Source organism: Amphibalanus amphitrite, unplaced genomic scaffold, assembly GCF_019059575.1.
Source record: "Amphibalanus amphitrite isolate SeventyFive unplaced genomic scaffold, NRLGWU_Aamphi_draft 000361F_arrow, whole genome shotgun sequence".
Lineage (NCBI taxonomy): Eukaryota > Metazoa > Arthropoda > Thecostraca > Balanomorpha > Balanidae > Amphibalanus > Amphibalanus amphitrite.
In genome coordinates, this window is record NW_024881855.1 from 179,220 (window position 1) to 203,521 (window position 24,302).

General features: G+C 48.6%; 1 protein-coding gene across 2 annotated transcripts in view; it reads left to right on the plus strand.

Annotated features, from left to right (window-relative positions):
* LOC122389548 (alpha-catulin-like) overlaps positions 1 to 24,302 on the plus strand; it is a 67,200-nt gene that overhangs the window by 16,049 nt on the left and 26,849 nt on the right. For both annotated transcript variants that reach the window (XM_043381699.1, XM_043381700.1), the window contains exons 2-6: positions 5,440 to 5,638; positions 7,874 to 8,034; positions 17,552 to 17,657; positions 18,247 to 18,350; positions 21,954 to 22,056. In XM_043381699.1, the coding sequence (XP_043237634.1) occupies positions 5,440 to 5,638; positions 7,874 to 8,034; positions 17,552 to 17,657; positions 18,247 to 18,350; positions 21,954 to 22,056 (673 nt within the window). The remainder of the gene's footprint in view (positions 1 to 5,439; positions 5,639 to 7,873; positions 8,035 to 17,551; positions 17,658 to 18,246; positions 18,351 to 21,953; positions 22,057 to 24,302) is intronic.

Below are 24,302 nucleotides of genomic sequence, written 5' to 3' on the forward strand. Positions count from 1 at the left end.
GCCGCGAATCCGAAACACTGCTGAAAGCTAATCATTGCATCTGAAACATACAGGCATTCGCTCATTATGGTATGGTTCGGTTCACAAACGCGTTAGTTATGTGTAACACCAATGTGCGATACGGATTACTAAACAAACCTCCGTTTCTCAATTCGCATCGTACAGAAGAAACACACTTTACGCTACTGGAACTTTAGGCATTTGGTCGTCTACCGTCTGTCGTCTCCTGATCGTCTGTCGTCTGTCGTCTACCGTCTACCGTCTGTCGTCTATCACATGTCGTCTTCCGTCTACCGTCTGCCGTCTCTCGTCTGTCGACCATCGTCTGTCGCTTACCGTCTGTCGTCTCCTGATCGTCTGTCGTCTGTCGTCTGTCGTCTGTCGTCTGTCGTCTGTCGTTTACCGCCTGTCGTCTACCGTCTACCGTCTGTTGTCTCCCGTCTACCGTCTGTTGTCTCCCGTCTGTCCGTGTCGTCTGCCGTCTGCCGTCTCTTGTTTGTCGTCTGTCGCCTGTCGTCTGTCGCCTGTCGTCTACCGGCTATCGTCTACCGTCTACCGTCTGTCGTCTGCCGTCTCCTGCCGGAGAAGGCGTCTCAGCAGCACAGCCTGACTCGCCTCCATTCAGGTTAAAAATCAATACGCCTCTGTGCCGGCCAGCCGACCAGAAGCGGAGGCCGAGAGCGGTGACGTCACGGCCCGCTCACCTGGGCGGGCGGTGACGTCAGAGGGACAGTAGTGACGTTATAGACGCAGCACCATTGTTTGTGTGCGTCATGAGCTAGGTTTATCTTGCGGTGGATGCTCTGGAACAGCATATTAGTTACATTGGAACGATGTAATCTGTTACGCGGTTGAAACTACTCCGTTTGTTCTGTTTGCATGCAACTGCCCACGGTTGCTTGGCCACGATGTGGCCCCTGGTGGTTGGCCATTTCAGTCTTCAGATAGCCCTTCTGACACTGTGTCGTTAGCTGAGCGAGGGAGTTGAATGGCCGCGGCCTTGGACGGCTTCTTTTGTGACAGAAAGCCGTTTGAGATTCTTCGGACGCACATATGACGCATTATACACTGCTAATGATCCCATTAGGCGTGTCGTAATCTACTTACCAACTCACAAAGAGCCGGAGCTTCAAGCGGTGGGACTGGCGGGGTCGTTGTCATGGCAACGCTGTCTGTCTGTGCTCTAATCTCTGAGATCAGCTCCGACCCAGGCCAGACTGCTCCCACCCAAGATCACTTTATTGCTAGCTCTAACCCATGCTCTGGTGCACCAGTCGGAAAGTTACATGAGCTCTCAGTGACTGATACGGGACTAACACAATTGTTAGAGCGACAAAGTCCGTGCTCTGTCCCTCTTCCCTCTTCGATGACTTCGATGATTCGATGGTTCGCCCGACTTATCGGCCACCGGTGACGGTCTCCCGAGCCCCCACCTAATGTAGTCATGTGGCAATGAACCGGCCTTGGCAATGAACGGCTTCCCTTGGCCGAAGTGCCGCCAGCCGAGACATCCGACGTGAGTCATGCTTGTTGCCCTCCTACCCTTGGAGGAAAATGGCTTTTGGAACATCGAACAATGGAATGGAATGGAATTCTACGAACATCGACAGGTTCCAACACGGAGATCAATATTCAAACTTAATCAGGGCAAGTTATATCCGGTTCAGCGTTGGTGTAATTGCAGTGATTGTCTGTGTCATTTTGCGTTTTCGGCTTTGTGAAAGTATATTACAAATTATTTGAGTGGCTTAACCCGCGCCCGGCTGGGGGTCCTGGATTTCCACGCCCTGCTGGGGGGGGGGGTGTTTGAACACCCCCCCTTCTAACTCGGCTCCTGGGCCACGTAGCGATACGCGGAAGGCGGCGTTCGAAAGAGCGTCAAAAATAATGACAAAATCACTTCGGTCAATTTTTTGGTCAGGTCAAAGGTCAGGTCACCAGAGGTCATTGAAGGCAAAATGTCGCCGATTTCCAGGTCGAATGTCGACAATTTCCAAGAAGCCAACGCATAACTCGGGAACCAATAGAGCTACAGCGCCGCGGAAAAGCGCATTCGATAGCCCTATTAACGCCCTTTCTGAGTAATTCTCTCAGATTTGACCTAACGTCAACGGTTTTGCCTGCAGGGGGCAAAAACTGCAAAAATAACCGATTTTTTCGGAAACAGTTTTTCTGCAATAACTTTTGACCCAAGCCTTGTACGAGCTAACTTTTACCGGCATCGTGTTCCTCTCGTCAAGACGCATCGAATGAACTATAACTTGACCTTGAAAGGTCAACTTGAAAATTTGACCTCAGGTCAAGGTCATGACCTGACCGGAAAGGGTCATGTTGCATATCAGTCGATCCGTATCGTCGAGCTGAACACTTATAAGGCGTTTTCATCGCTCTAGCATGCTTCTATCAAAAGTTATTTGCGAAAAACTGTTAGATACCATTCGTGACCTAAGATGACCTCAGGGCATAAACAGGGGTCACGGACACCATTTTCATGTTCAGTGTGTCTAAACCACTTGTAATTCAGTGTTTGGGAGTGTTTATAATGTCTTTCGTCCCAAGGAGGCGCATTTCAATTTTCTCCCATTGACTTATAATGGGGAGGTCGCAAAATTGACCTGACCTTAGGTCATCGGTATCAAAATTCTGAGATATACATTTTGTACATGCTATTGCTCTTAGCAATCGCTGAAAGTTTCAAAGCGATCGGTCACTCGGTGTAGCTATGACAGACATTGAAACTTTTTATGAGGTGAGGTCACTTCAAGTGACCTGGTGACCTGACCTTGAATGACCTTGGTCTGAAATTTTCACAACATGTGTAGAATTGATGTATGATAAGGTGTACCAAAAACGGCGGCGCTCCGCGCCGCCGTTATTGAGATATTCGCGAAAAACCACAAGGGGGGTGTTCAAACACCCCCCCCCCCCAGCAGGGCGCGGGTTAAATAGTTTGCTGGTGGAAGCACTTCTAAATCACGATGCATCACGCATCACGTAGCAACACGCCACAGTATGTGGTCTCATATAGTGAGTTGAAGGGACGGATCGCAAGGGGAGGCTGCGATATGCAGTGCCACTGAGCTGTCTCGCACATCCAGGGTAATGAGGCGTGTCTTATTCGATGCGCCGCAGTGCCGAATGCAGATGACGAGCGAACGCCATCGTCGCAGCCGGGTTGTGGTGTGACCCAGCCTCTACGGACTTGATTGGATTAGCGAATGTGGCTTAGCCAACTTAGTCGAACTTTTTATTGAGGTGTTATCGAAATAGGACGGTGGGTTACAAGCGCCTTATGAGAAACGTCTGTGTCGTCGTGTCGCTGATTCCCAATGCTGGAGCAGTCGTGGCAGCAGTGGAAAACTTTCCGTAATGAATAGCGGTGAAACGGTTTTAACAGGAGAGTAAAACCCAAAATCAATTTATGGGTAATTACTGTTCATGCAGTTTAATTCGAAAGAAAACATTACAATTTGTTGAATTCAGTTGAAGTTTGATGTTACGTTGGGTATTTCAGGTCATTTCAATGTGTGAGGCCTTACATCATTCCATCGATGATCGAACTCTTTTGATGGGCGTTCGCTGAAAAATGTCTGTTCGTTTGGAACTTCGAGTTCCAAAGAATGTGCGTCCGCTTGTGATTGGCCTGAAAACTTTTTGTTGCCTCAGCAGCCATCAAACCAAGATGATTTGTGGCCAGTCGTGCAATCAAAAACTCATATCTGCGCGTCTATAAATTGGCTCTGATCTTTACATTTCCTGAAAGAAATTGTTGGGCGGGTATCTCTGACTAGCTTTGCCGGTGGGTTTGAAACATTCGATATACATGATGAGGCTTACATGATGATAAACATTCGGTGAGGCTTAATAACGTAATTTTTTATTTCACGTCTCTTGAAGGATTTCATGAAAATAATCAATGAGCACATAATTGCAATATAAAACATAATCAAAGTAGCAAGACACCTATTATTTTAATATGCGTTACGGGCGGGCGGTCGATGCGGGCGGTTTTCTTTTTTTCCGTCGTTTGCGGTGTTAAATTTGTTTGCGGTTGGCGGCCGCGTATTCGTTTTTTGCGGCGTTTGCTTTTGGCGGCGGGCGGGCGATTTTTAGGCGTTTTCGGTTGGCAATTAGCGGGCGTGCGATGCGGGCGGTTTTATTTTTTGCGGCGTTTGCGGTGTTAAACTTGTTTGCGGTTGGCGGCCGCTTTTTCGTTTTTTTTTTGCGTTGTTTGCTTTTGGTGGCGGGCAGGCGATTTTTAGGCGTTTTTGGTTGGTGGTTAGCGGGCGTGCGATGTGGGCGGTTTTATTGTTTTGCGGCGTTTTTGCGTTTCTTTTTTATTTGCGGTTTGCGGCGGGCGGGCGTTTGTTTATTTTTGCGACGTTTGCGTTGGCGTTTCGGGCGTGCGTTTTGCGCGTTTTGCGGTGTTTGCGTTTTGCGGCGGGTGGGCGTTTTTCACAATTCAAAGTCCAAACCTTCGGGCCACAGCGCTCCCCGAAAGCGCTGAGTAATCAAAGTAGCAAGACACACACCTATTATTTCAATATGCGTTACACCTGACGCGGCATTTCAAATCCAAAACACCTTACCTCAATTCTGTGCCCTGAACACACTGACATGGAAGGACGTACCATTGTCAAACACAAGGTAAACGATTTTTACAGCGCGCTGCATGTTTCCTTTTCAACGGAAACCTCCGGTCTTCGACGACACTGAGGCGATGGATTAAAAGATGGCGCCGCGAAAGAGATGCAGTCCCGTCGATGTCGGCGATGGTTAAAGTGGCGTGGCGAGTTGGGGACGGGGGCTGAAGCTAGTGTTTACAGTGGCAGCTTACCGAGAACAAACCACCAATGCTGATCTAACGCCATTTTGGTTTCTCCGGCCCAGCGCAGAGTGCAGCCGTTACGCCGGTCTGACACACTCATGGCCGGCCTGGCAGCGGTAATGGATGACGCTTTTTGCGGCAACGCAGTGAAATGAGCCGTGCAGCACGACGCCTGCGTCCCAGATGGAGCTCGGGTGCTGGGCTGTTTTCGGCACGGGTCACTCGTGATTGGAAAACAATGTTAGATCGCTGATGAGATGACGTTCATTGACGATGTTATCGGTTCGTCTGCCGCATCGCTGACTCTCAGGGTCACTGTAACGTGCTCCTCTTCTGTCGCGCCGTCGATGACCCCTCTGCCCTCTTCTGCGCCCTTGCGCCCTTGATAAACCTTTCTGTATCTCTGTTTCTCTCTTTATCTTACCTCTCTTTCTCTCTCTCTCTCTCTCTCTCTCTCTCTCTCTCTCTCTCTCTCTCTCTCTCTCTCTCTCTCTCTCTCTCTCTCTCTCTCTCTCTCTCTCTCTTTCTCTCATCTCTCTTCCTTTGCACCTCGATGACCCCTCACCCTCCCCTCTGTACCCTCGCTGACCCCTCTCTCCCCTCTGCCGCAGATTTCGGCGCTGGTGAACGCCTCGGAGCGGAGTGAGCGATCGCCGCTGCGCTCCGAGCAGCGCGCGGCCGTGCAGAGGGTCGGCCAGGCCGTCAGTCTGGCCGTCGAGCGGTTTGTCACCGTCGGCGAGACCATCGGCGACGACAACCCCGAGATCAAGGTCGACATGTACGAGGCGTGCAAGGAGGCCCGGGCGGCAGGTGGGTCAACGTCGCACCGCACCGTGTCTGTCGCCAGTGCAGCGCGGCGAAGGGTTGAGAAAACAAGTCCTTTCGTTTTTTTTTTTGCGATGGCTGTCGTGAATTTCAATACACCTAAAGATGTTTATAGATATCTTCCTTTTCGAAGAAAATGCAGGATCTTCCAGGCGGATGGTGGCGCAGATAATCGGCATATCCCATATGATCTGAGTGATTTTGCAATACCAAACTCCGAGTTGAATGATTGATCTTAACAACGACATCGTTTGTTGCGGCGCTCCGGATTGTACAGGAACCACCGTCAACACTTGTTTCGAATTCAACAGAATCTGCCGTATTCCATGACTCTTATTTCGCTGTCCTGAAATGGAGAAAGTGTGTAAGGCTGCACTCTATCCTCCGCTTCATATGCTACTTCCTGAACGATCGGATGTTGGCCCATTGGCGCGCCTCGTGTATTCCCCTCAGGGAGGCTTGTCCACTTGTAAATACGAATCATGCATCGCGAGAGGCATGCCCATTGCGTCGGACGCATCCAATCTAGAGGTCGCGCGCCGACCCAGATGCGTCATTCCGCCGCATCAGTCCCTGATGTAGCGATGTTGTGACCACTCACTCTGATCTGCCCTCCTGGGGGTGATCGCATATTCCCAGGGTGTGAATGGCATACGTCCTGTCGGACAGCATAAGATGTTGACGGTGCAGGCAGAGAGGGTGCCTTCATGGGTCAATGAGTATTCCATTGACCCATGCGAATGTGACTTGATAACCAAGAAATTTATGGCAACATTTGATTGTCAAGTTTATAAAAGGTTCTACTTTTCTCTCTTTTTATTCGTGCTTAAAACTGAAAAGTGTTAACTTCTTAGTGTGGGAAACATAGCTCATCGAACGAATTCAATGAATTGACATCGACTTGACAGCACTGCAAATTTGCTTTTAACTTCAACATGAGCGCAAACCATGTACATTGTAACGACATTTTGTGTGGTGTCTGTACATAATTTACAGTACATATGTGTGTGGGCAGAAACACTGAAAACAATTTAACCCAAGGCTGGCGAGTAAACCGGTGTTTTACGGGTACCCCTATCCGCAACCATTTTTAACCACCCTCCCAGGAGTAGTGCTAGGTCCCATTGCGGTGTAGTCGTACTTGCTCTGAGCGGATATAACCGCTGTCAGCGAACAAGTCCGCTGAGAGCAGGGACGACTACACTGCAATGGGACCTTACTGTACTCCTGGGAGGGTGGTTAAAAATGGTTGCGGATAGGGGTACCCGCAAAACACCGGTTTACTCGCGGGCCTTGGGTTAAATTGTTTTCAGTGAAGGATATATTTACCGTTACACCATTAACATTTAACATGTATAAATGACAAAATGTGTCACTGCGATAACAGTTTACAAACAAATCATGATGCTTCGTTTAGAAACGACAGCAAATGAGTCATCAAATGACTCTCATCGCCTTATTGCTCTGGCAAAGACTCAAGCTTGGATAGTGGCTCAATATCCGCCATGGCACAAGGCGGCAGTTAAGTGACCTCATATCCGGTGATTTTTCAAGCAATTTGACCGACTTCATAAGACGGTCAATGTCATATGGCATTGACCCGTGACCGCCTGCCTCCTCCCTCACAAGCTCTAAAGAGAAGACGTCCAGGCTGTGACACGGGTCTTTCCATACCCATAACACACTGTAAGGGGGGGTACTTCTCATAATGAAATAATAGCAGCCTTCGTTTGGATGCAATTTACATGAGCTTTAAACGATATCACGTAATTGTGCATCTCGTTTGTGCCTTTGTTTAGGATCCTTACTTTACATTTTTACGTCTTCCTGAGAGGATGATAATTAGATGGGTATCCATCCAGCTTATTTGGAAACACTTCAGCCAGTGCATGTCTTGAACGAAAACTGGCTAACACTGAGCTAACCAGTCAACTTTCGAAAGTTTTTTTTTCTTCTTGTTTCTGACACAAGAGGCATCGCAGCTTATCGGCTTGCTAAAGGGTTTGAGTATTCCGATGCTTTGGGGTAAAGCCTGTCTTCACTCAGCAGAGAGTGTCCATTGACTTGGAATTTGATTTCAAATATTTTTTTTGTGTATTTCAACTGAATGATTTGTTTTAGTGATTACAATTAACTTTTTTTTTTACAAACAACAGCTCCCTTCAACACAAAAGTGTCCTTTCTTCAGTCCTGGACCTGACTGTTTGCGCTCTTTTTCAGGGTCGGCCATTGAGAAGCTGTGCGCGCTGCAGGCCGAGGCGAAGAGCACGGACCGGGCGACTCTGGTTCGCGCCGCGCGCTGTCTCCTCTCCAGCGTCACCAAGGTGCTCCTACTCGCAGACACCGTGGTGGTCAAACAGCTGATCCTCTCCAAGGACAAGGTCAGTCAGTCGGCCCACCCAGCATCCCATCCATAGGCAATAATGGTGGATATTTCCTTGGCTTCCGACCGAAGGTTGCTGGTCGCAAAGTGACTCCGATCTACGGCGGGTCAAATGTCACAGTTAACGCGTTGTGAACATCAGGGCTACCCAGGCTTACACCTAACGGACCGGCCTTCTCACGTTCAGTGCTAGTCAGGGTCAATGTCACGCACCATCATTTTGCTGGCTGCCTCCCGCGCAGTCGCCCTCTGAGGTGAAGCCAAAGCTAATGGAGGGTAGTTGCTCTATCCGAGTCATTACCAGAACGCCTTCGGCCAGTGCTGGTTCTGCAGAGTCGCAGAGGCAGGGCCGGTATGGTTCGGCAAACTGGGAGAATCACAGGAGAGCGGGAAAAGTGAGAGAGGATGAGGAATGTAGAGGAAGTGGGAAAGTAAAAAAAAGGTTTCGCCGGCCCTGTGCAACGAGCAGCACGGTTTTATTCCTAGGCGGTCCTGTATTACTAACCTAACCGTTTATCTTAAGTCAGCGTGGGAGGCCATATCGGGCGGATATCAGACGGACACTATATATACAGACTATTCGGCAGCTTTTCAAAGTGTGAATCATTCCCTTCTAATTCACAAACTAAAACACTCCTTCAAATTGGAGGAGTCTGCTTTACAATGGTTCGTCTCATATCTGTCCGATAGGCGTCAGAGGGTCATCGTGAACGGAAAAACGTCCAAATGGACGGCAGTACTATCCGGTGTTCCCGAAGGATCCCTTTTGGCTCCGCTACTTTTTTCTTTGTTCATCAATGATTTACCGCGAGAAGTCGATTCCGGGTGCCTTCTGTACGCCGACGACGTCAAAATTTTCGAAAAATTGTCTCGCCATCTGACGGACTACTGCTCCAGCAGGACCTTGGTCGTCTGGCGGCCTGGTCCGTCAGATGGGGACTCACCCTAAACCCCAGCAAATGCAAATCGTTCACGATCACCCTCAGGCGCGCACCCGTCCGGACAGAGTATTTTATCAACGCCACTAAACTCGAGCATATTGGAGAGATACGTGACCTGGGTATCATTTTAGACACCAAGCTTACATTTGCTGCTCATGTGAACAGCATTGTTAGCAGAGCAAACCGAAGTCTGGGCCTGTTGTTTCGATCCTTTCAAACAGGTGAGAAGGGAAGCAAATTTCATCGCAAGGCACTTTTGTGTGCTTACTTCTCCAGTGTACGCTTGATTTTAGAATATGGCAGTGTGATATGGGCGGGTGCGGCTGACACCCACACAGTGCGGGTCGACCGAGTGCAACACAAATTTCTAATATGGCTTTTATCAAACACGCACTCCGGACATTCCATTTCTCTGGATTACAGTGCTTTACTAAATCACTTCCGGATACAGTCATTGGCTTCACGTCGAATTCAGCATGATCTGATTTTCATCAGAAACGTGTTTCATGGGAGACACGACTGCTGCCACATATTAAACAGCTTTGCACTGCACATACCCACTCGGTCGACCCGCACACAGAAACTGTTTTATGAGCCCCGTGCACGTGTCAACACCGTGAAGCGTGGTTTATTCAACAGGGTACCATGTCTAGTCAATTCGTTTTTATGCAGTGTTCCAGGGGCAGATTTTTTTACCGATGCCACTGGGACTTTTAAATCTCATGTTTTGAAGTATATATCATCTTTTTAAAGTCATAGAGCCTTTTTACAAGCTCGTTTTTTTTAGATTCATCTTAACCCACATATTTTTGTGCTTTATATTTTTAGCTATATTTATCGTAATATTTACCTACTGTTTACTCTGAATTGTTTGCCCGTATGTCATTGTTTATCATGTATAGTGTTAGTTTGACTTCGCCTGTCAGTGGGGGTCCGCCCTGTTGGTGATCACTTGAATAAATAAATAGATAAATAAATAAAGTAGAGAAGGAATGAGGAGGGAAGCCGGAAAAGGGCAAAAAGGATGATAGATGCCCACTTACTCTGATACGGAGTTGATGACGCACACGCATGTAGAGGATGAGGGAAATAGATGAGAGAGAGAGAGAGAGAGAGAGAGAGAGAGAGAGAGAGAGAGAGAGAGGGTGAGAGAGAGAGGGAGAGAGAGAAAGAGAGAGGGAGAGAGAGGGAGAGAAAAGCAGAAAAGAGAAAACAGATCCAATGAGGAAGAAAGAGAAAACAGATCCAATGAGGAAGCAGAGGGAGAAAAACTTTGGGCAGTCCCTGTCGGGTCCACCAGCCGGCGGCACCCAGGCGGGTTTATCGCCCTGCGGTAGCCAGACCCTGCGCTCAGGTTCGGCCCAGTCCTGTGTGACACCGTCTCTGATTAGGTGGCCGGTCCGACTGCAGATCGTACGCTGCGGCGTGTGTCGGTCCCGTGCCGGACCGCCCCGGCTGACAGTGGCGACCCCGCCCTGAGCGAACGGCTCGAGCGTCCCGCTCCGCTGGTGTGTGCCGAACGGGGGGCGCCGCCACAAACAGAGCCGTTGGAGTCGACAGATGACGGCGGCGGCTCGTCGGCGTGAGCGAGAAAGGAGGGACGAGCGGGCTAGGGAGCTTGATAGGAGTGAGTTTTGGGTCCGTTGACGTTAGAGTGGAAAACTACTGAGATGGGGATGGTCTAAACGTTTGTTTTTTTCTTCCCCTTATGCATAGGTACATTAAAGTCAAACATATCATTCACCTGCTGTCTATTGTCCTAAATACCAGCTTTACCGTAGGGAAACTTCGCATCGGTCAATCAGAATCTTTTCTTGGATTATTCGAAGAAATCATAATTTTAACTTTACTTCAGGGCAAACAGCGAACTTAGCTTCAGCGGGTCCTTACTCTCAAGAAAACTTACCCTGAAAGAAACTTCGCACATCTTTCAATAATTCGTATTTTATCATAAAGCCTGTCCGAAAAGTTTCGGTTATTTCGAAGTCGACATGGCGGCGCCGTGCTCCTTTTTGTCTCCGGACGGGGTGGCAATATTGTCGCAGTCAGCCGGCTCCGGAGACCGGTGACATTGACCGTTAGTCACCGGCCGCCGTTTCGTTTGTGACTCCTCTGGGAGGCCCGGCGGCAGTTTTTACTGGGTCAACAGCTCTCCGGCAGCCGAGGGACAGAGGCGCTCCCTGCAGCTGGGCTGCTCTGTCTGCTCAACTCATCAAATGCCCAGCGGGCCCGTTTGCACGGCTAAATAGGAGGCCCGGAGCCAATATTCCATCGCAGTGGAAATATGAGAGCGATTAGGGTGGGTATTGTGTAGCGAGCTGGCTGAAAACAAAAACACATTACCGTAATGATTTTGGTAGTGGAGCCGGTGGGAAAATAATCCTGTCATGTTTCAACATAAACTGACGAGCTTTATATGTTCTACCGGATAAAGCTGGAAAGTAACATTCATTTATTATTGCAACGCTGTCCGAAATTATTTTATTTGTTAATTGATATTGAAAGTATGATTAGTTGGAAATGTATCGCTGCTTTATGAGCCATTAGATATGAAAATATAGTGAATTTTGCCTAAAATTAAAATAAGAATGGAACTATCTATCTTCGTGTCACGTCCTTGTCATCTTTGAGCGCCTAATTCGTAGCTCACTGCCCGCGATGTCTGTTTGGGCGGTCGCTCATCGTTTGAGGTCTGTGTGTTCGGTAACTCAGTTGGCTTGATGTCTGTTCGTGCGGTCACTCGATGTCTGTTCGTGCGGTCACTTGATGTCTGTTCAGGCAGTCACTATAAGCCCGTCCCATAAACCGTCCTGGCCACCAGCCGGCTGGCAGGTCTGCGGCTGCCCCATTCGACCAATATCCCCCAGCAGAGCCATGCCATTCGGTCTCGATTGACGCCCACAGACCGCGCTGCCCTCCTAAATTACGGCGGACCTAATGACACGCTCGTTGCGCGACCAGACCTCCGCAACACCGGATGAAGAGGCGCCGGACTTCCGGAGGTAGGGATGGTCTGTCAGTGCCATAGCTTCGGCAACTTGCGAAACTTTCATATAGTGAATAGCCTCCAAAGCTTTAGCAGTGCCTTTGGCACCTTGCATCTTGGCCAAGTACAACTCAAAAGCAGTGTACAACTAGCTTTTGGCCAAGTACAACTCAGTATTTAGCAACATTCAACAGATTCAGTGATGGCGTCTGTGGTAACTTTTGGTGTACTTTTCTAGCTAGGGACGATGCAGAAAGCAGCACGGTCATGACAATGACATCTGAAGGATGTCATTGAGTCCTAGAAACTGAGAGATGTAACATAAGAGTGCTACTGCTGTTGCCGAATGTCGGAGTGAGTGACATATGAACGTTGTGGAACGCCGACGTCCCAACTTTGCAGCGTGGGTGTTTTGTCAAAGCTAGCCGTGTTTGCCTGGCGAAAGTTGCTAGTGGTGACTGGAAACCTCCCCAGCAAATGGCTGTCTTAAGAATTGAAAACAGTCTCGTTGGCTGCTCTTGTAAATCAAATATATGTTTTCTGTATTTATGCATTGTGAATGTATTGCATATTGTTTCAATACCCTCAAATGAGTCATGTTACAACATTAGATCGCATGACAGAAGTAATTTACTTTAGACAGTATGCGTTTTGGAAATCATTGCCATGGGCATTCAAAGTAAGATAACGTTCTTTTTTACGTAGCCAGTGTACCTAAGGCAGCCACCCTCATTTGAACGATTATCCCAATTCCAATGCGTTTTGCTCCACTGTTAACCCGGCAGTTGCTGGGGTATTTCGCCACCCACCGTTTGCTGGGGGGGGGGGGGGCGTTAAACGCCCCCAGCCGATAACTCGAGAACCAATAGGCGCAGCGAAACGCACGAGGCGGCAAACGAAAGAACGCGACAAGACGCTTCAGATGAGTACTTTAAAGTTGAATTTACAGGTCGGGTCAAGGTCAGGTCAAACACCTGAAATCGGGCTTTCAGTAGCATGGACTTCAGGACTTCGAAATGGGCGCCTCTCGTCATAAACTCTGTCAAAACGGTGCACAATCCATCATATAAGGCCTACAAGAGTGTCAGCTCCATGTAGGGGTCAGTCAAGCATAGGTCAGGGTCAAGGTCAGGTCAACCGGGTAGGCACATATCCCCGAAAATCGAAACTGATATTCGCAGCCCGTGACACATGTTTTATGGGTAATTTGGGGCGCAGAACACGATGGTGACATTCATTTTAACATATGTGTACGTGTTTGGCTCAAAAAGTTCAATTTAAGAAATGCATGTATCATGGTCGTCAAGTAGTCACGAGAAATTGCCTAGTTTCAGTTCAAGAATTTGGAAAATGCGGAACGATAATCAATAATCGAAGATAGCCATTTGATTGTTCATGGTATTGGCAGTCTAATGGCGTTGTCTGTATGTCTATTCTGTGATTTTATATGATTTTTTGGACATATGCCGTTTTTGGTCGAAAACTCAGAAATCATGACGTCACTAAAACCTCGATATCGCAAAATTTTTCCGACCGATTTTTTTTAAAACTTTGTCACAATAAACTTCAATCAATTCCCTACAGGTACCCAAAATTTGGCGCGCCTGCGGCGCGTCGTTTTTATGCTATGGCCCGGCGAAAAAAGTGGGGGCGTTTAACGCCCCCCCCCCCAGCAACTCGCGGGCTAACCTTGTTTCATGGGTGATCCAAGATCTTATGCCATCAGCACCAGAAATGATGAAAACAAGGAAGGACAACGAAGAAAAATTGGTGGCAAATAGTACGATTCCGTTAGTCTCCCCAAATCACCGAGAACATGCCTCATGCATGGTACGCTCATCTCGCTCACGCATCATCTTGTCATCACCAATTCCCACCTCATCACTCACCGTGTCCCAGACCATCCCGCGCGAAAATTCTGCCTATCCCGCTCCTCCATTCGCCGATACTAGGAATCGGGTGTAGACGCCTGCTGCTCCCCGCTCTCCCCGACCTCTCCTCCCGGCAGAGCACAATGAGCTCGTTCGTAGTGCCGACCGGCCGGCCATCTCGAGGGCCCTCGACCTTCTCTTGGGCGGGCGCCCGGCCGGAGGTTGGGGGACCCAGAAGGCCCGGGCCGACTACGCGTGAGAGGTAACAGAGGGCCCGGGCTGACTGATCACCAGGAGTACGCTGGGTCAACTCCTACCCGCCCGGGTAGGAGACGGTCAGGCAGACGGTCGGGTAGACCCCAGAGACAGTCTGACTCTGAGACTCAGAGGGTAGGCTGAGGGCTGAGAGTGAGAGTTCACTGATGACAAACCAGTCCGCTGAAACTCCACCACGATCAGGGCTGAATTTTTTGCGACTTGATTTAAATGAGGAAAGTTTATCAGTGGAGGAAGAACCTGAATTTAGTGCCCTAATTAATGATAATCCTGCAGCAGTAGTGGTTAATTAAACGAATAAAAACACCTTACTTCGTTGGATGGTTCCAATAGCAAACGAAGCCGAGTTGGGTGAAAACTAGAAGCTCACTAAAAACAACTTCCTAGCCCAAAGCAGAACAGTTTCAATTCATAATATCTCCTATTGGTTAGGTTCTACCGAAGACCCGTCGCTTGTCTCTTCTCCCTCCTACCATTGCTCTTTTCTTTAGTTCTGAGTGGGACAGCTAGCTCTACCATGACACTCCCAGAAAAGATTGTTCTTTTTCTGTTCCATGCGGTAACTACTTACTCAAAGATTGACTATCGCTGATGACGTCAACTCGATGCGAGACCGAACAGCTGAGCACAGCCCACCCCCCCCCCCTCCCCACCCCCGATGCCTCCACACACAGACCTCTCCCAGATACAGACCTTTCCGAGTGTCCCAGGAAGATAAATTGTCCTCCCTCTCTCCCCCAGCCCGCGGGGGTGGGAGGGCTAGAGTGGGGGAGCTGGGGGTGGGGATGTAGTGATTTCGTATCTGGCCGGCATCAATATTTAGCTCGCTTAGGTTGGAGAACTGAGTGACGGTTCTGTTTAGGTAAAGTAATACAGCAAACGGAAACAATTATAGAGGAATGGCGAGTCGAGGCAACGGTAGTGTTTTTTTGGACCAATCAGTGACAATGTTTTGATGTGAGCAGGGCAGTAGGTCGCCAGCCCCCTGGGCAGGGTGGCGCAGCGCTGCACGCATGTTTTGTTCTGATAAGGACAGCAGTGGCAATGTTATAGCTTCGAGTAGAAAGGAACGTGTCTGTTTGAGGAATCGAGCTGGAACTGAAACTGGTCCCTCCTCTGGTCACCGTGTGCCGCGATGGCACAGATTTCCGTTATTCGCTGAGCTGGCCTGTCGTCTCCGTCAGTTGTTCCGTCGTTCGGTCCCCGGCCACTAACTCTGGCTGGTAATTGGGTAACTCTGGCGTGGCTGTCGGACCGGTTACCGCCCATTCGGACGTCCGCTCGGTCGATGCTGCGCTCATCAGCCCGTCGGTTGTCCAGCGCCGTCATCCGTGCTGTTGTCAGCCACTGGGTAACATGGTCACGAGGCCACTCAGCTACCGGCCCATTCGACCAACTCGTTGGTCTCTCGGTAACTTGTTACTCCTCTCGTTCCACGCTCTGTCCGCCTTTCGTCTTCTTTGTCGCTCCCACGTCGATACGTGCGGGCTTTATGGAAGTGTGCAGCCATAGTGGTGGCGGACGGGCCGTCATTTTTGGAGGAGCGAGCGGGCTGCGTCAGCGCGCGGTCGACAAAGGCTGATGTATCCTCACTGTGCAGTGTGCACGACAATTCAAAGGCCGTTTGACAAGCCACCGGGCTCTGATGACCTGTGACTTACATCTCTCGCCGGTTGCGGAGGATTTCCCAGAGTCGTTTGGTCCTGTTGGAGTTCGTATGAAATTCAGACGCGGAGATGTGGGATTTGGGCGGCATCTTCAGCTCGTCAGTGTGGCACTGAAGCTTGCTGTGTGGAAATCTGCTGTTTCCAACAAGACAGCTGAACGTTCCATATGCTTGTTTCGTCTTTACCATGCATGTCGATGGAGACATTGCACCACTTTTGCCACATAACTATTTTGTTTTGTTTTTCGATTGGCCCAATTTATTCTAACACCACACATCATTGACCTATAATAAGTACACTTATTATAGTACACTTAAGTACACTTAATAAGTATACTTATCATAGGTCAATGCCACACATATCCGTGACTCATTCCTATGAAATTGTGGGGCGGCGTTTGCGTGGATGCTGTGCGCCGACGCCGCCCGGGTGTAGCGCCCCCTCCCGGCGCGCGGCTGGGCGCGCCTCTGCGCCATGCCTCTGACTGGGTGCGCCGCTGCGACCGGTGCGGCGGCGAAGGTCGAGGCTGCGGCCCGGGGGGCAGACGTGTGAGAGGTCGAGGACTGGAGGGTCGCCGCTCGCGCGTGCTGAGTGGATACGAATAAACGAAGGACTGAGACGCTGCCTCTCAACTAACAAAATCTTTCAAAATGTTACGCGCTTTTTCATGCAGAGCTTAGGACCACTTCGCTCAAGACACCTTCAAAGTATGCCTATTCCTGTTATCAGGTAAAAAAATCATTTGTTCATGCTACATACGTCTCTTCCTCCCGAACTTCATATTCTGCTCTTGCCCGGCCACCACGCCCTTTTACTCCCTTTCCGTTGGGGATAAATTATGACACGCGATTTTCAATGGCTGCCGCTGATGACCGGGGCTGGGCTTTAATCTACCGCCTTTGCCCTGGGGAGTCGTTACGGGGCCACCATGAGGCCGTGCGCTATTTTTGTCGATGAGCGGCATTACTGGCGCAGTGAGCGTCGTTCGAAGCGCTCCTGGGCGGCCAGCTCAGGCGAGGAGCGGAGGATTCTCGGTAAGGCGAGGCGAGATACATGCCGCTCACGGGCGCAGTGTGACTGGTATTTATCGCCGGTAATATTTATCGCGGTATGACTGGTACTTATCGCCGGTAATAAATTTGTGAGAAATGTGGCCCCCAAACGAGAGGATATCCATCTGCGTCGAGCTCAGTTTCCGAGAGGTCATTGAGTATAAGGGCACTGACCGAGACAAGTTAAGTAAAATTATTGAGAAAAGAGCAAGCGTGGTTTTGTTGCCGCTCCTTTCAGTGATTTTTAAAAGGTTTTGTTGGCTTACCGATGTGGTTCAACCTCATTGCTTTCATATGGAAAAAAGAAATAAATATTCCTTTGAATGGCTCTACACCAACAGACGTATATACTTATCATTAGGGACTTGCAAAAAAGAAAAAGAAACGTGACTGAAAGTTGAAAATGAATTCAACTTCGTTCTCAAATAGTGCCGAAAAAAACTCAAATGGTTCTAGTGTAAATGGCGTCTGGCGTATGGAATCAACTGGTGACCATGCGCAAAAAATCGAATGCATCGAATTCACGTGTGATTCGTTTTGTCCAGGGGCTCCTAAGCATTGTATTTAAACATTTTTTGAGGTACCTACGTGATGTTTGCAACCTTGGGGGCTTGCAGCAGTGACCGGTGTGACAGGCCAATGTGAATGCGAGGATCACCGGTAGTCTGGGCAGCACGACCATGACACACGACTTATGTATAACGGGTGCACTTTCGTTGCAGGCGGTCCGGACGCTGAGTCGATTGAAGAGTGTCACCAACTTCACAGAGTTCGTGAAGGCTTTTAGCCAGTTTGGCCAGGAAATGGTCGAGTTTGCTCATCTCACTGGTAAGAGCATCATATTGACTGCTGAAGTCTCTAGATTGTGCAAGCCCAAAAATATTGAATTTAAAGCCATATTTGAAGAATGAACAGAAACTGGCGCTACGAACGGACTTGAAGCTCAAACAGCTTCCAAACTTTAGTTATAAAACTGTTCACTTGAATTTCAAACTGAATTAGAATCATTTTTATTTTGGTTTTCTCGACAGCATCAGCTCCCAAATGCTAACTTGACGTCAATCTGACAGGTTTTTCCGAGTGTGCTATTTTATAGACCATCCAGTTGCCCTATTTTATCGAACTGTTCAACGCGTTAGATATATTATCGCTGCTGCCTATTTTGCATTACAATCGGACTCTTGAATGGACTGTTTTCGGAATTTTAATAAAATGTGCAGACTGGCACAAGTGTTCCCAATCGATGGATTAATTAGGCAATTAATACTTGTGTGGCCTTGAATACCATGACAACAAAAACGCTTAATTCGCGACTTACAAAAGAAAAACACTTCTTTGACTGCAGAACTAATCAGTACACTAATAAATTTTCTGCTCATATTTGACCCTTTATGGTTCGCCCGTTTCCGACCGGCAGGCAGCCGACAGAGTGACCTGAAGGATGAGCGGCGAAGGGCGCAGATTACCGCCGCTCGTCAGGTGCTCGAGAGGTCCACTATGATGCTGCTGACGTCTTCCAAGGTTGGTGACGACTGACGCGCTCCTTAACCCGGCACCGCCTGGGCTATTTCCGTACCCACATCAGCCTGGGGGGGGAGGGTCGGATCCGACCCCCCCCCCTGTTATCTCGAGAACCAATGGTCGTATCGAGCCCCGCGAGGCGGCGTTCGAAAGGTCTCTACGAGACCTTCCCAAAGCACTCTTAAGATTTTAAGATTGAGGTCAACTTTCGGGTCAAGGTCAGGTCAAAGGTCAAATTCAGGGGTTTTGCATGATTAGGCTTACGGACAGCGGAATCGATAGCTGCTGCTCGAAACTCACCACAAATGACCCCAAAGACCTAGTGAAGGTACCATGTGCGTATAGGGGTCATACTAAGTACGGGTCAAGGTCAGGTCAGGTCACGAAAGGTCACGGTTTTCACTTTCTGCTACATGGGCGTGCGACACATGTTTTATGGCTTATTTTTCACGCCAAATCCGATGGTAATGGTTATATGTGACCCCAAGTCACTGTGCTGGTGATAAGTGTGCATTGAAAGCATAAAAAATCGTTTATACCATACATAACTAAACGAGGGCAAAGAAAAAAAGTCAATTTTTCAACTTTTTATTTTTGACATAAAAATGCACTTTTCTAGACGAGCTTTGTCCCAGGAATCTAGTGGTGCCATTTGTTTTCACATGCGATGTTCAGAAGTGCCTCTAATTCGCGAAAATGCTTATGACGTCACCATGCCCTATGCATGTTGGAGCTATTTTTTACAATTTGGGGGTCAAAAATCAAGATAGAAAGTTGAAATTTGGGACATCTAATGTTCTAATAGAGCTCTATAACATATATTCCGGTTTTTTGGAAATTCTCAAAATTTTGGATTTTATTAGCTGTTTTCCAAAAAATATAGTTTTTTGACTTTTTAGGGGTGAAAAACGCATTTTATGGAAAATCCGAGATAGCCATTTTAAAGAACTCGTTAAGCTGCGTCTTTTCATGTCCTTAATTTGCAATTTGCTTAAAACCTCGATTTTTGGCGATTTTTTAAACATTTACCATTTTTTGACTGAAAACGCCATGTAGTTACATCACTAAAATGGATATATCTCAAAAATTTTTGAAATTTTTTCTTAAAAATTGCACAGTAGACGTCAAATTGATGGGGGAGAAGGTATGCGAAGTTTCAAGTTGATAGCGCAAGCGGTTCATGAGTTATTCAAGAAAAACGGAGGGGGGGGTCGGATCCGACCCCCCCAGGCGGTCGCGGGTTAAGACATCCATGAACGTTCGTGGCCATCACACAGGCAGCACATTTTTATGCCTTTTTGTTACCAACGTAAGAAAATCTTTATTGTAGCTTGGTATATTGCGTATAGTGTAATTATTTTATCATTATTCTGGTATAATATGTCGTAGTTTTAAGCGACCAGGCACTATCGCTCTTTTTAAGAATATCTTATCGATGTTAACCATCGAATTTTGTAGAGCCATGGATCTTTATTTTGGCTGTGGTCACTCCTTTAAGCTGCAGTAAAGTATTTCTGCCGAATGAAATGACATATCGTAAGAGCAATATCAATGTTTCCTCGATGCCTCACCCTTTTCGGTCTCGCTGTCCCGATGGAACCGTCACTCGGCTTCAAGTTTCGCTCACTGAGCTACGAGTCATATATTATTCCTAAGACAATTTCAAGTAGCTGCCAAGACTGGCTTGACAAAGGATCCGCCAAAGTCATCGAAGACTACAAGAGATTTAGTGCCGGATCGTTCGCTACCTTATGCGCTGCCAAATTCACTTAGCTGGGATTGACGACGCGTTTTCGGATATCCTGTAAGCGATGGGCATATTGCGGGACATCTTTCTAGATCATCCATCTGCATTTAGTCTGCGCAGTCCGCTTTACAGATCTATCATCCATCCATCCCATATCCTATTGAGCACGAGTCCCGTCAGTTATTCCTCTAGCATGTATCGGTATGCATCTTCCCGAGATGGCCTCTAGCCGACGTGGCACCGCCTGCCTCTCTAGAATGTTGGATGAGTCTCCATCCCCGTGAATTCTCGCGCCCTCAGCGGTGGCCATCACATTGCCCGGCTATAAGGGCAGCAACAAGCCAGTAACCCGGCAGCTGGATGGTCGCTGGCGGGCGCCGCGCCGCTGCGGCCAGCACCGCCCGGCCGGCCGGCCGCCGCCCGCGCCGCTTATTGAATTGCCTCAGGCGAGACGAGCCTGGAGCGAGTTGGAGCCCTGATGGTGGCCCGGGACGGGCCAACGAGATACTGAGTCAGGGACCCCGGCCGCGCCGGACGGGGGCGGCGGCAAATGACGATCGAAATAGGTAGACGGCGCGTGTGTGAGAATGGTCCTGCATATGTATTGCTGATCAGTGACTTCGAGTTGAGTAGATTGTGACGTACAGTCTGCAGTAATTAAACGCTCCGTCGTATTGCGGATGGACGGATAATTTCCCATGTAATTCGTGTCTAGGCCTTTATATTTAGTTCAATGAGGCTTCATGCACAAAATTACTCAACACAGCACAGGTTATTATATTGTTGCAGAAGAGTAAGATTTTTCTTTAAAGTTTCAGAATTGCTATTTCATATTAGACATAGAAGTCAGAACATGTTTGACTTTTGCTGGAAATGTTCGGTGAGCTTCATTAGTTGGTTAACTTTATTGCTATATCATTTTTCTTTTATTTACCTATCAAATATGAACAATGAAGATGTTCAGCAAAGGCATCGACTAAATTACAATTCATTTGTTATCGGAGCAGTAGCTGCCACAACACTCGTCAGCACGACATAAATGTTTGCCTGAAGTTTCTGACGCATCATTTATTTGGAAAAAATCCTCTGGAAGCGCAATTTGTAGCGTCTCAAAGCTTACCGACATATTTTAGAACTAGATGACATCTTGGTTGATTTGGCTATCAAGAAGAAGCTTAACTTGGGAGATAAAAGTTGTGGCTACGTAGATCGTCTGAAGCAGTACAGCCAGTCTTGAAAGCACCGCGTATTGCTGCGGTGGATTCACCAAGCCCGACTGAGGAAGGGCTGGTAAATTTGAGAGGCACCGAACCAATTGAACCGGGGGATGGATGAGGATGTCGATTGGCTCGGTGACTCCCAAGTCTCAAATTTAGCAGCCCTTCCTCAGTCGGGCTTGATGGATCCACCGCACCGATGCGCGGGTCTTTCAAGACTGGCTGTACAAATTGCTAGCATTTGGAGAAGCCCTTTAGTGCAGACATTGTCATCCACTCGTCGACGACATGCGCAAGGAGATGGCGATTACTTCCCTATGTTCAGGAGCCAAATATCACCAACTGGAAGTTGGAACACATATTTCAACTTGTTGATTGACGAAATCTACGTTTAAGTGACCCTCAACCCGTTTCTTGGTGCTTTGAGAGTGTGCCCGTAGCACATGTCTTAGAGTTCATCTGTCTAATCCTAATCTTTCCGTATCGACAAGCAGTGCCAAGCTGACTTGACTGTCAGTTCCCTGCCACCGATATCACGAACACGCTTAGCCCTGGAACCACCGCGTTGGCAACCAGTAACCCCCCCCCCCCCCCGGCCTGTCTTCCTGCCACTGAGATCACTTGCTCTCGTGTTCACAGGCGGTGTTGCGACACCCCGACTGTCCCCGGTCACGAGACAACCGGGACACCGTGTTCTGCCAAATGCGCCGCGCTATGGACCTAATCCATTACGTCGTCAAAGGTGAGTTTCAGGTCCTCCTCGAGACGGTCCGAGATGGCTCACTGCTCGAGCCTTTACGCAGTGGTTTCTCTGAGTCGGCAGACAGACCACCTGTGGCCACTGGCTGCTCCCACAATGGCCAGGCAGTTTGGAATAAATGTCTGAAAGGGAACATCCTATTTGAGGAAACGCGTAACTATTATAGGATCGCACAGTCTCTCCCTTTGTCCTTTTTCTTCCCAACCCCCTCATTTCAGCCGAGCCACTGACCCCATGGTCAGTGTGTTTTGCCGGTTCCGTCCTTCCTCGCTAGCCACCAGCTGTGGCAGTGTTGTTGGCGAAGCCGGCCGCCGCGCCTGGAGGCTGTGACGGAGCGAGCCGCATTACCGGCCGGGGAGGCCGACCACCCCGGGCCGCCGGGCCGCGCTCAGAAATGGGCCGCTACGCCGCCACTAAAAGGACTATCAATTTAGACGCCGATCGCGCCGGCGTCGCCGCCACTGCCGACGCCAGCCGTGCCGGCTTGCTTTATATGCGGACCAGACTCACCAAAGATGGTGTTGCGTATGCTGAAATACGTAATCGGCTGGCTGAGCGAAACGCGATACGAAAAAAGGCTGATTGGGTTTGCGGGATGCGATACTTTGATCTGTTTAGCAAAGTGTCCATTAATGCGGACGTCTTCTTTTGAAGAAAGTCTAAAGTGGTTTTATTCAAAATGTCTTTGCGGGCATTGAACCACAGCCTTTGGCACAAATTGCAGCTGTCTCGTTCTTCAATCCTTCAACATTTTTTTTTATAATCAAAAGTCAGTGTAGGATCTTTTTTAAATGAATGCAGGTTGATGAACTTCTTTTTTTATTGATGCAGCTTCTACACAAAGGCTGCAATTCGAAGCGGAGTGTGCAGCTGCAGTGTGCTCAAATTCAGGGTTTACTCTCAAACATTAGCTGCCTCCAGGCTCGAACCACACACTTCAGTGACAGCCGTGAGATGAGACGCGGAATTGCAATGTGCTCTATCCTGCCTCGCGGGCCAGGACTCGACAGCTTATGAGCTCGTTCCAAACTGTCAAACTGTTGAGCGAAGTCTATTTACCCGTTCCGGCCCAGCCGATTGGTGATATCGTGTGCCTATGATCAAGGCAGTCGACAGCGACCCTGGTATAATAGTCACCGATAGGGACGCTTTTGACCAGAGAGATATCCTATGGTTGCAGTAGGGATGTCATATCTTAGTGGGATACGGAGATTCAGAGTAGCGTGAGAAGCTGATCAAGATTAAGTTAATTACTGAGGTAATTGAGATAATTGAAATTAGATTGGCTGGTGCCTGTTAGATTAGCCGATCGAAGTACCTACTTGGTACCAAAAAAAAAAGAAGAACAAAACGTTAAATAGTAGTAGCTGCTCATTGATTCAAACTACCAACAAAAAGTACCTATACCCATTTTTTATAAAACTTCATTGGATTAAAATGCATTTACAAGTGCTACAAAATTGTATCATTTTCATTTAGAATGAGCACCAAAATTGTTCATCTCCCAGCATTTAGCGAACTATCATTTCTGTAACCGAAGCCGTGGATCGTTACCGCCCTATTGACCCTGTCTGGCCAGCCGCCACAAAACAGCTCTCTGTCAGCCGGGGCCGCTCCGATCGGCGGCTGTGCCCGGAGCCTTGTGTAACCACCGACCCCCCCCCCCTCCCCACTACCCCACCCCGGGTCACCAAACAAGGCAATCGGTCAGGGCGGTCCGGCCGGCCACGGGCCATCGCCGGCGCGCCGGTCAGACTAAATATGAGAGCTGTTGTTGTGCCTGGTCGGAGTGATTTAGGGCCCGATATGGCCGGGCGTGGTCCGACCGAAAATTGATTTCGTGTGCGTCTGCAGCGAACGCCGGAGGCCGCATCTCAATTCTCAATTCCGCGCGCAGAGGGGCTGGCGAGTGCGGCTGTATTTGGCATTCAGGCCAGTCAGCTGATCGTCAACAGCTGCCTCTGGGTGGAGGGCTCGATTGCAGCCCGTTTGATGTGTGGCGTTTGTAAACATTCATATTGAAGCTCATCAGTCGTCATTGATACAGACTGGAACGTTAGACGAGCAACGGACCCTCTGGTATAGCGATATTGGCATAAGGAGATATGAAAAATACTGGAAATAATAATATGCATCCAAATAATCGTTCAGGCCTCCAATTGAGATAAAACAATCACTGAACATTTGAGTACCTATGTTTGCATTTCTTTTTTCTCCTACATGTCAAT